Below are 12,500 nucleotides of genomic sequence, written 5' to 3'. Positions count from 1 at the left end.
CACTGTGATGCATGCTCCACTCATTAGCTCAACACTAATGATAACCCCAGGGCCTTACACCTCTGCCTACACACAACCTGAGATGGGACCTCAAACCACATCAAAACAACCTGTCTAAGATATATCAGAGAGTCTCAGTTGGGATCTTACATCATTACACTTGGCCTCAGATTTACACGGCCAACAAGCAGCAGTTTTCAAACTCATTTGGATGGTGATGTGCACAATATGTTCTGTTCAAACTCATTCAAATGGCGATCAAATCAAATCAAACTTTATTTGTACGGCGCATTTCATACCAGGAGGTAACACGATGCGCCTCACAGTAGTAAAAAAGGAGGGGGGGTTTACAAACACTTGTAAAGGCACACAGATTTTCCAGAGATAAATAAACAGGAAATTACGTACTAACCACACTGGTACCGTAAAGGACTGCTCAGCACGGTTATCGTCAAACTAAGAGACAGCTGCTGGGGTGGGTTACAAACACTTGTAAAGGCACACAGATTTTTCAGAGATAAACAAACAGGAAATGACGTACTAACCACACTGGCACCATAAAGGACTGCTCAACACGGTTATCGTCAAACTAAGAGACAGCTGCTGGGGTAGGTTACAAACATTTGTAAAGACATAGATTTTTCAGAGACAAGTAAACACATGATGCGCACATTATGTTCTGTTCAAACTCATTCGGATGGTGGTGTGCACATTAAGTTCTGTTCAAACTCATTCGGATGGTGATGTGCACATTAAGTTCTGTTCAAACTCATTCGGATGGCGATGTGCACATTAGGTTCTGTTCAGGTTAGGTTATGTTCAAATAATTATAGTGAAGTTCTGCTTTGTGCTGCTTGTGGTTGTAAATCCTCCAGCCATGCAGGTGTTTCCAGTGTTATCTCTTTGCTAGACAGAGTGACGGGAGTGTGGTAACACGCCTCGTCACATAAGTGACCTTTCAGCATCACAAAGCTCAGGCAGGTTGTTATGGTTTATGGTTTATGTTGTTTACAGTCCCATCTCAAGTACAATCACATTTATTTTAGTCAAAGAATAAAGTAACACACAAGTCAGTTACAATGCAACCAAGTATTCAGTCATGAGGGGGGGGGGGGGGGTAGTTTTGCAACATTTCATCATCATCATCATCATCATCATCTTTATCATTATCAGATATAGATAACCACTTAAGAGTGAAAATTGGAGTGAAATCCTGAAAGGTAGTAGTGAGAACCCTTTGACAAAACCCTCTGAGGTTCTGTAACCTCTCTAACCACCAATCTGCCAAAGGCTGAATTGTGCAGAGATTACTCATCACAGACTACTTTGGTATGACCTACATATGTACTTGCCGTATTTTGTAAATGTCATTGTGCCTTGGGTAATCATTTGCCAGCATATACCCAAACAAAACTGATTAACAATGGCTGAAGTTTTTCCTCCAGAATAGAAAGAGCATTGTTAGCTGATGCGAACAGCATCCTTGCATTGTGGCACGCCAGTGAGAAACATTTTCCCCATGCCTAGCTCAAGACACAACAGGATAGTCTGTCTGTGGACGAGGTTACGGGTGATTATGAGGGTATGCTGCCACCTTGTGGACAAAAAAATCACTGAGGTTTCCATGAAGAGAAAAACGATATATACTTTATGTGTATAGTGGGTAAATGCTATTTAAAGGTTTGAAGAGGTAGGATAAGTCTGAATGTACATATTACAAAGTATTATAAACTATGAGCGATTACCCTCCTTTTCTCAGAAAGCTGAAAGCCAACCTGTTGAGTATTGTGGCCTGGATGGAATATTCAACCTGTAGGTCAGATTACTACCACAGGGTGGCAGTATAGTACAAGAAGTCTCGTAAAACCACCGTCGTGCCAGACAGCTGTTCTGGGTTTTCACATTTTCCTTTGAACAGTCATGGATCGGAAAGAGGGTTTTAATTAGGGCTCCCAGGATTCAAATCTATTAATCTTAATCTAAGAGGTTTATTCACAGACTCTTACATAGTAATTCTCCCCTGCAGACTGATTCTTTTTTTTCTTTTTTTATTGCCAAAGTGGGGTTTAGCTGTTTAATTGTTAGGAAAATTGTTTAGGAATGACTGCAGTGTGTGTATTTCGTAATGTCATGGCTTCACATTCAGAGTCTGGTTGGGCCAAACCCGGGCTCAAGCCAAGCCAGTATCAGTATCTTGAAAACAAGCAGATTCTTGCCATTACATCTATCCTCTGGGTTAAGACGCGAGGTCAGATCTGAGGCAGCTTACTACTTTAAGATATGCCCTCAATCAGTAGCCACAGATAATCTAAACAGACTTTCATCTCCACAATAAAAAAAAACGTTTTGACGTTTGTTTTGCTGTGATGGAGAAAAACAGCCACAGCTCTTGCTGAAAGGCATGAACTGACCCCTGTGATTTTCTTTATTTCGGCTGACTGCTCTGTCTGACCTCTGGCGTGACCTCTCTAGTCAAAGCTGTGGGCTTAGCAGCCCCCCCACCCCCCCTGTATTACTCACGATCACTGATGATCCACGGCAGCTGATTCACTCACTCACTGACCCACAAGCTTCACACTGTCAATGAACCAGGACATGCTCCACTGATTTTAATATGACACCCCCCCCCCCCCCCCCCCCCCACACACACACACACCCTAAATGGCTTTATGCTCATTTTACCAGACACTACGACTTGTGTGTGTGTGGGGGTAAAATGAAGATGTCCTCCCTCCATCCCTCTTTTTCCTCAAGCTGAGTGCTCCTCTCACCCTGCCTTATCTTTCCCCTCTTCAGCAGGTACCGAAGCCTGCGCCAACTCCACCCGCATTCCCGCCAGCAGTCACCAGAGGGCGCCATCCCCAGGACCAGACGCCGCTCCCGAACCTCAGCTGGAGTCCCCCTCGTCGGGCGCATCCATCGGCCTGGAGGGGGTGCACCTGGAGGAGGACCCGGAGCTCAACCTGAGCTTCGATGGCTACGTCGCCAAGCTGCGTCAGTGCCAAAGCCGCATGCGGAATGGCAGCACCACCCATGCCGACCCGCCCCATCTCCACGGCAACCCCACGCCCGATGAAGGGGCCACCGTGGCTGAGGAGGACGGCTCCATGGTCAAAGCCACCTTCGTCTAAATAAGTGGAGTTGGGATGGGGGTGGCTGGGAGGAGCCCTGATGGTGGTTCCGTTTAAAAAGCCCTGGCAGCAGGAGAGGACTTGCGCGTGGGGTGGGGTGGGGTGGGCGACACGCCCGGTGTAAATCTGTGTATATAGTTCATTCTTAGACTGAGATGGCTGAACAGAAAGATCTCAAAAGAGGAGTTTGTGTCTGAAATGCTGGTTGATTCTCAATACTGGACCATAATTTATTGATGACTAAGGACGATGCCGAAGGAGAAACAGAGCTAGAGGGAGAGAGAGAAAGAGAAAGAAAAACAAAAACATAAAACACTCCCTGACAAATCCTACGCTTGAAGTGACTCAACACACATGTGGATTAACGCAGATGAAATCACCGGCTGCTTGGGATAAACAGTGTCCTCACGCAGCCAGTGAAGGCGAAAGGGCTCCTAATGTTTTTACCAAACTGTGACTGTGACTGTGACTGTGTTATGATGCCATACGTGTAGGTTGTTTGTAAATGTGTCCACACATCAGAAGTAAAAAAAATAAATAAAAATGTGGTAAAAAATGTGTCTGTCTTCTGAGTGTCTTTTGATACTGACTTTGGTCGGATGATAGTGTGTGTGTGTGTGTGTGTGGCTGAGTGAGTGTGTGAATGAGTGAGTGAGTGAGTGAGTGAGTGAGTGAGTGTGTGGCTTAGTGAGTGAGTGAGTGTGTGTGTGTGGTTGAGTGAGTGAGTGAGTGAGTGAGTGAGTGAGTGAGTGAGTGAGTGAGTGAGTGAGTGAGTGTGTGTGTGTGTGTGTGTTTGAGTGAGTGTGTGTGTGTGTGCGTGCATACTCAAACTTAGTGAGGTATTGCACAGTGACTAAGCACTTTCCTAATCACTCCCTCTGCCTGCAGTACTCTCATTCTCACTCAGTTCTGGTTTCCCATCCAATACTACAGCTAGTGTTAAGGAAATGTGTATGTGTATGTGTGCGTGTGTGTGTGTGTGTGATACCTTAGGCCCAGCCTGACCACATATGCCGTCACTGTTTCATCACACACACACCCACACACACACACTCCCTTACCACTGCACCTCTCAGTCAAAATTGACTTCCCAGACTTCTCTGCATAGATCAAGGCCAGATCCAGCCCTGGCGGAAGCAGCGCCGGTCTGAGTTGATCCGTGGGTCCCCTGACCACACAGCTGAGTGCCAGCAGCCTCTGGACCGCTGAGCTGAAGCGGCAGGTCTTCAACAGGTTATTTCAGCACTCGCGTCCGTGGATGTGGATGTAAAGTGACTGTACACACAGTTGAGAAGCAAAGGAAACAAAAAGAAAAAGAGAAACAATAGACAGAGAGAGAAAGATAGAGAGAAAGATGGGAGAGGACAGGGTTCTCAATGTGAAACTGCTTACACTCTATGACCTTTCCAGTGTGTAGGTCAGCATACCTCATCCCCAACCAACCAGATGGCTCAAATGAACTTGTAATCATACCCTTAACCATGTTCCTCCCTACCACCCCCCATGCAGCACAATAGCCTATACCACTGGCCTGCACTAGCAGCCTTTAAACGCACTCCTCTGGGTATTTCTGTGGGAATTGTTGGGACTTGTCTCTCAAAAGAGGGTGTTGCAATAATTGCGCATAATATAGGCCTATCTGTCCATTTGTGTGGGTAAGACACTTCAAGGCTCGACTCCTTTCCTAGAATGGGTCTCTGAATCATTTGATCCACGCTCAATGGAGGGCTAACATCACGCAAGGAAACCTCTCTTTGCTTTCCTTTCTTTCACGACAGCTCTCACTCAAAAAAAAAAGCATCTAATTAATAACGGCACAGCTGAGCTGTCCACCTGCCAATTCTTATTCTTACCTGTCCTGTCTTGGAGCTCAGCACCTGCGTCCATAGTGTGCACTTAAGAGTCGGTCTGCAGCGAGTTTCAAAAGGACTGTGAAATATTAACAGGTCGGAAAATAATTCCACAGTGAAGTTTCGGTCTAGGGGACAAGGTGCTGTTCTCGGCTCCCGCTATGAATGTGTTACTTATCAAAAAGCTGCATATTTGGCCGTTTTTTCACGTTATACTGTGGCAGTCGTAATGCTCACAATAGAAGTTCAATAGAAGACAATACAGTTTCGAGAGAGGACTTGTCCTGCCTCGGCTCGTGTGAGGAATGTATGTACCATGAGAAGTGTGTGTGTGTGTGTGTGGTGTGTGTGCAGGTGTGACACTGGAAAGGGTTCCGTCAGCGTTACCACTGTTGTCTGTCACTATGTAATTAGAGTACGTTAACATTCCCCCTTAAGGGAAAGCCATACGTAAGGCAACGCTGCAAACTCAGTTTTCCTCTTTCAGAAGGAGATGTGTTAGGGCCAGTTGCCGCTTATCTAAACAGATTTTACACACATAGTTATTTTTCCTCCGCGAAGGAGTCCCCCCCTAATGACGCAACGCTTGACATTATGCCACTTAAGGATTGTGTCACTCCGGGGCATATCCTGACGATTTGGTTGCTTCACGACTCACCAAATATCTTCAATGACTGAAGGATGAAATTCACGTTTTACTGATCAGAAGGTTCTCGGAAGATGGGCAAAGTTCACCAAACAAGTAACGCTACAGTCTGGACACATTTGCCGAAAACCTGGGGTCAAGCGTACCGATGTTTGATAACATCAATCATCGCGGTTATATTGCTGCCCTGCGTGTTAAGTTTACGATCGGTGAGTTATAATTTGCATTCATCTAATTTAGGTAGCTCAAAGATGGCGTTTGTAATTAACAAGTTGTCTATCTACATCATTATGGACTAAATTGAATGTTGTAGAACCAAGACATGCCAAACATGTAATCCATGCAGCAGCACCGCTAGAAACTTTATGTTGGGTTACCTGTGTTTACAGCGAATGGTACCACCCGGTCACGAAATACTACTAGCAAGGGATTCAGTCAAAGAAAGCCGCAAAGGTAAGTAACGTTATAACTTTCACTAAAGCTACAAGCTTCAGTAAGGCAACCCCGTTTAATGCCTACGTATCGTTATATCACGTCCAGGTGGGCTACAGGTGGTTTGTCGAGTAGAAGTAGAAACTCGCCGTGAGGCCAGCCATTTGTTCAGCTAACTATACGCAAAGTTAGCTGTACAACAAAGTGCAAACTTGCTGCTTGACAACCGTTCACGTGAGGCTATGTAAAAAAAAAAAAAAGAAACTGGTCCTATATAGGTTAAACGGAACTAAGTCTCCGCAGCAGTTTTGCTGACAGTTAGTTGCTAGCCTTACTTTTGCTCACAATGTAAAAAATGATATGGTGGAACTACTAAAAAAAAGTCAGTCAACATTTTTACACGCAATTATAATGAGCAAATTCAAAATCACGTTTTTTTTCTTCAGGTCATCCCCCTTTGAAAGAAGTAATGCAAATAATCTACTATGGTCCTAAACTGGATATGAGCCTGCACCTGACCTAACCAGAAACAAGTGATGGCGGACATCATTAGCAGAATGTAGTGTTGAAAGATGAAGTTATTTAAAGTTTATCATAAAGTTGATGTTAAAGTTAACTTTACAACATATGCTAAGGAGCCATTAAAGAGGATCAATTATGTTTTCCCATTTTTTCCCTTATTATATAGCTTGTTGTGCATATAAACATGCAAAGTTACCAAGCCCAAAGTACATGCCAAAGGGAGTAACTCAAAGTAACTTGACTTTTTATTATTTTTATTAGGTATTTTATGTTGCTCGTTTCATTTAACCTGCGTACATTGCCTTAGCTTCTGCTGGCCAGGCAATTTCACATTTTCATTCCATTATTACAAAGAAAGGCTTGGCAAAGTTACAACAGGACTTTGGTAGATGATGAAACATAAAACTGGGGAAGCACATTAATCCCACTTCAGTTTTTGCAGTCATGCGGACCAGGTGCGCAGAACTGTTCCTTTGGCCTCAGGTGTAGCCGATGTGTTATCATTTCATACCAAAGTCTGCGTGTCCGTGTGTAATGATCCCTCCACATCTGTGACTGTTCCTTTGGCCTCAGCTGTAACCGATGTGTTATCATTTCATATCAAAATCTGCCTGTCCGTGTGTAATGATCCCTCCACATCTGTAACTGGTCTCAATTTACTCATGCAGTGCTCACCCTTGATGGGCAGGAATGTAAGTTTCCGTTCCGGCTAGGAGGGGCCATTCACCACCAGTGCCTCTCCCTCAGTTCCCCCTGGCCTTGGTAAGTCACCCATCACCCGCCTCAACTTTTCTCAGCACACACACACACACACTTCCATAACACACACATATTCCACATAAGTCCATGACCATGACTTTTCCGTTTTGTTTCCTTTGCTTCTTAAAATGTCAAATTTCAAATTCAAATTATCTTTATTGCCATTTTGGCTTTGTGTGTATGTTCTTGCGTGGTGTAATGGATGGGTTTATGGGTGTATGTACATGTGTCCATACGATGGCGCTCAGTAATGTATTTAGCAGCAAGAGCTTATGTCTGTCCCTGTCCAAGTAAGACAGGCAATACCTCCAGTTCCCCGTAAATTTCAGAACCCTGCGAGTAGGCTGGCAAACCTGACAAAACCTCTCTCTCCCTCTTGATCCCCCTCTCTCACACACACACACACACGTACACACACACACACACACGCATACACACGCACACGCATACACACTCACACACACACACACACACACAGACACATATACACACACACACACACACACACACAACCACACACACACACACACATACACACACAAACACACACACACACACACACACACACACTTTGGGAAGTCTATAAGGCAAGGTTGATAAAGTCGAGACTGACTCAGAGATAAATCTGTGCAGATAGCAGGTTGGTGCTGGGGTGTGTGCCGCCTCACATGAGCAGGAAGTGTGTGTAACCCGTGACGGCGCGGCCCGGCCTTGCTCTGCCTTCCTCTGCTCTTCTCCGCTCTTCTCCCACTCATCGCGTGAGAGCACACGAGAGGGAGACTTCTGTTTATATGAAGGCACAGGGGGAAACTCAGAGAACTGTTTAAAAAAGCAAAAAAGTGGTTTACATGAATTTGTTTGTGTGTGCGTGTATATGCCTGTGTGTGTGTGTGTGTGTGTGTGTGTGTGTGTGTGTGTGTGTGTGTGTGTGTGTGTGTGTGTGTGTGTGTGCGTCAGTGCATGTGCGTGCGTGAAACTCCCCCCGTTACGCATAACTGCTCTTGAATAACATTTCCTATACTACATACACAAATGGCCAGGATTAGATGTCAGCTCCCGCTGTGTGACTCAGTCAGGTGTGGAGAGTTGTGTTCCCCCTTCACTCAAGTGCCTGGATCTCTGTGCCATAGGCTGTGTGTTCCCCCTTCACTCTAAGTGCCTGGATCTCTGTGTAGTGGTGGGTGCCATAGGCTGTTAAGGTCTGACAATTCAGGGGTTTGTCTGACAATTCTTTTAAGCATCAGCTGCATTGTATGTTTGTTCATGTGTGTGTGTAGGTTTGTTCATGTGTGTGTATGTTTGTGGTGCACACATGAGTATGTGTATGTGTATGTGTGCATCTATGTATGTGTGTGTCTGTGTGTGTGTGTGTGTGTGTGTGTGTGTGTGTGTGTGTGTGTGTGTGTGTGTTTGGATGAGAGAGATTGGATGTAGTGATACTGTACAGCGATTCGTTTTATTTTTGTGTGTGTTTGTAGATTTGCACATCTGTTTGAGAGATTGTGTGTGTATGTGTATATTTGCGTGTGTGTGTGTGTGTGTGTGTGTGTGTATGTGTGTAGGCCAGTAGACATCTGGTGTGTGTGTGTGTGTGTGTGTGTGTGTGTGTGTGTGTGTGTGTGTGTGTGCGCGTGCATGTGCGTGCGTGCGTATAGGCCAGTAGACATCTGGTGAATATATGTGTGTCCTTGTGAGACTGTGCTAGCTCAGCCGTGCGGCCAGATCTCTGCTATCTTTTGAGATGTGGGACAGCAACAGTTGCACTTATATCTCAGGAATGCGTTCTCCTCCTTGTCGTAGGTGCTCTCTCACACACAACTATGACCGCGATCGCCAGTGGGGATACTGCACTGCCGAGAATGAGCATCCCAACGGTAAGGCAACAGCTCCCGTTTAAGACCACCTGTTACCCAGCTGTGAGAACCAACATAATTATCATCATAATTATCTTATGTAAAATACTCTTCCAGTGATGCATCTGAGCTCCAAAAATGCTCAAGTGAAGCATTTGTAATGGCATTAGTAGTCACAACATCACTAAATGTTGTATGGATCTCAATTTACCTTAATCCGATAGTCCGGTTTCTGTACACGTATTATCTGTTGACACTCTGTCAGGAATTTCCCTTCCTCAATTTAGAATTAGCTTTAGAGTAAGATGGTCATTATGGGTTAAGACTGGGCAAGTCAGGGTCAGGTCTAATGAGCAGGTATTAGGTCTTTAGCTTTCTTTGAACATTTAGGATGTCGCCATTCAGTGTAAATGGTGTCCATTGAAAAAGGATGCAGCACGGAAGTAGGAGTACGTCCCGTAGCGAGTAAGATTAAGTTTCGTAGTAAATGGGAGTAAGTCTCGTAGCGAGTATGATTACATTTCGTAGTGAGTAGGAGTAGGTCTCGTAGCGAATAAGAGTGGCGTTACAGACTTAAAGTGATATCTTTGTGATCTCCATGCCTGGTTTCCATAGTTACTCCCTGGTTTCCACAGAGATTATTTCCACATGTGGTCTATTGGAGTTGTGTTGTCTCAGTCAACAACACGTGACGCACACGTTATGCTTTTGTCCAGTAACCCATCAGATGCGTGCTTCTGAACGTCTGCTGGCGCAACATCTGTTAATGCCTGGACTACCTAAGTTTCTGTGGAGGGGAGATAAGATCCCTCTTCTGAAGCCGGCTGTTCTGGAGATTTCCTCCTTTTAGAGAGGACTTTTCATCCCTTGCCAGTTTAGTTCCTGCCGGCCTACTCGGGGTCTAGGGTCTGCTTCTCTTTAAGTCTGCTTTGTGAAGTTGTAGGTTGTCTTCACATTACTCTGCTTGTGTTTTACTTGTATGTTTTAACTAGGTAAGGAATTCTTCTCAAAGCGTAGCACCACAACCATAGTACTTAACTTGCACTTACAGCAGTTACATTCCTGCACTTTTTTTCTATTTCTTATGTAAAATAGTATTTATTGTTACACTAGGTCTCTATTGCTCATAGCTTGACTGTTCTCTCCCTTGTACGTCGCTTTGGACAAAAGCGTCTGCTAAATGACTAGATGACTAAATGTAAATGTAATTGTGACAATGCCCCCACAGACAACAATTGAACAAACGCACGATACCTGTAGTGTCTCTTTTGTTTTATAATTAAACACAATGTGTTGTAATGTTATAATATGATTGTAATCGACTTATAAGTTGATTGCACATCTTGATTATTTTTATTTGGTTTTACTTAAAGACAATAATAATTTTAAGAAGAAAAAGTTCAACACTTTCAATTCAACAATCACCTGTGTTAATTTTTTTCAGTGTATGGTTACCATGCTCTGACTATATCAATAGTAAGAACAATAAATCCAGTTTAACATACAAGCGCTTGAGTAGAGAATCAAAGGGCAGAAATCAATCAATCAAATCAATTATTTTGCATTTCATCGCTGGGTAACTCTCATTTGTTTTCATTTTGTCCTATTTCCTTGTAGAGATAAGTCCCTTCCCCAGACGAGAACCAGATATGTGCGTGGGGAACCCGTGCTGGAACGGTGGCCTGTGCACACAGGTTCGGCACAAACGCACGTTTGAGTGCACCTGTCCAGAGGGATACACTGGGAGAAGGTGTGAAGAGAGTAAGTTAAACTGACCGTGAATCAGTGTGAAGCCCCTCTTTGTGTCTGAGGGACATGACACGTGTCTCTGTGCCAGTATACAAGGACCTTTTTAGCCCCAAGAACAATTTGTTAATGTGGGATTGCGAACATCTGCCATAGAGGCACCGCATGGAAAAGACTTTACCCATGGCCAATAGTTGGGTAAATTAGAAAATCTGACATTGCCAAAATGCCAAAAAAATTCCTCGTAGGTGTAAACTCACTTGGCAATAAAAACAATTCTGATTCGGATTGTTTGTATAATCTTTCAATTTGTGAACTAGAGGAATCTGGGGCTGATTGTACTGCCAAAGTCACCCCCTGTTTTGCGTCTCGTTCCTCCTCCTTCCTCTCTGCTGGACAGGGAAGTGCTTTGAGGAGACGCACCTGCGCCACTACGACTCCGAGGAAGCCTGGGGGCGGATCTCCAACCGGAAGGTGGAGCAGTGCACGTGCCTGGACGGCAAAGCGCTCTGTGAGCGTACACGTTACACAGGTGCGTGGATTGCAAAGCGCTCTGTGAGCGTGCACGTTATACAGGTGCAATGATGGCAAAACCCTTTGCGAGCGTGCACGTTAGACAGGTGCGTGGATGGCAAAGCGCTCTGCGAGCGTGCATGTTACACACGTGCCTGGATGGCAAAGCGCTCTGTGAACGTGCACCTTACACAGGTGCAAGACGCCACATGCTCAGATTCATACTCTTCATTTGTTTGTTTGTTTGTCTGTGTGTTTGTGTTTTTGAAGGCCACAGATTTTTCCCTTGTCTTCAGTGAACGTCATGCTAAACCTTGAAACGTTTTTTTTTTGCCTCATCATGGATTGCAGCAATTGAAAAGAAGCACTGAGGTGAAGGTCTGAACATCGCAATACATGGATACACTGAAAGGCGTTTCTTGGCACTTTTATGAAGCATCTTCCTGTTTGTTTCCCATCAAGCCTTGTAACTGATGCTTTTGGGACCTTTTAGCTACCTGTACACCTTATTCTCTCCCGATCAGAATGTGAGAGTGGAGGAGTCAATTACCCACTGGGACTGCTTGTTTCTGCGGGGATCTTGTCCTAGTTGCAAGCTTGACCTTGCGTGGCTCAACGAGTGAGATGACAGAAAAGATTAAACCCATAGAGGATGAATCATCATGACTCATATGCACGCCTTGTAACGCAGATGAAGTTACTGGCCTATAAAAGAGGCCAAGACTCTCGGGATGCTGTCATTGCAATGGAATCTTCAAAGGAGTTCTTTAGAAGAGGGTCAAATTCGGTGCCAAGTATAAAGAACCGGCTCTCCTCTTAGCCTTTGATTATGGCAGTTATCCGAATGGAGTTTAAATCACCGTAAAGGCGCACATATTACCAGAAGTTGTTATTCCTGGGGTTTGTAGTTAGGACCTTTGCGGGTTGTAGACATTTTATTGAAGAATTCCCCGATTGCCACTGCATCTATAGGGTCTTTAACGTTGGCATCAAGCGGAACGTTCCAACGTGAATATCAGTTACCGCTTCTTCGCACTACATGAAGAAG

At 44.6% G+C, this 12,500-nt stretch overlaps 2 protein-coding genes across 3 annotated transcripts in view; both read left to right on the top strand.

Annotated features, from left to right (window-relative positions):
- The window catches only part of rgs12a (regulator of G protein signaling 12a), a 37,142-nt gene extending 33,543 nt beyond the window's left edge, over positions 1–3,599 (top strand). For both annotated transcript variants that reach the window (XM_042710363.1, XM_031584800.2), the window contains one exon: positions 2,797–3,599. In XM_042710363.1, the coding sequence (XP_042566297.1) occupies positions 2,797–3,131 (335 nt within the window). In that variant the 3' untranslated portion in view covers positions 3,132–3,599. The remainder of the gene's footprint in view (positions 1–2,796) is intronic.
- A 1,723-nt stretch (positions 3,600–5,322) lies between these two features.
- Positions 5,323–12,500, top strand: part of LOC105912879 (hepatocyte growth factor activator) — a 19,867-nt gene continuing 12,689 nt past the window's right edge. The window contains exons 1-6 of the mRNA XM_012841886.3: positions 5,323–5,836; positions 6,017–6,080; positions 7,250–7,343; positions 9,141–9,214; positions 10,811–10,954; positions 11,340–11,471. Coding sequence (XP_012697340.2) covers positions 5,702–5,836; positions 6,017–6,080; positions 7,250–7,343; positions 9,141–9,214; positions 10,811–10,954; positions 11,340–11,471 — 643 coding nt within the window. The 5' untranslated portion in view covers positions 5,323–5,701. The remainder of the gene's footprint in view (positions 5,837–6,016; positions 6,081–7,249; positions 7,344–9,140; positions 9,215–10,810; positions 10,955–11,339; positions 11,472–12,500) is intronic.

This window comes from Clupea harengus, chromosome 18 (assembly GCF_900700415.2).
Source record: "Clupea harengus chromosome 18, Ch_v2.0.2, whole genome shotgun sequence".
Taxonomy (NCBI): domain Eukaryota; kingdom Metazoa; phylum Chordata; class Actinopteri; order Clupeiformes; family Clupeidae; genus Clupea; species Clupea harengus.
The sequence above is the reverse complement of the archived record's forward strand: the minus strand, read 5'-3'. Positions and strand labels throughout refer to the sequence as shown.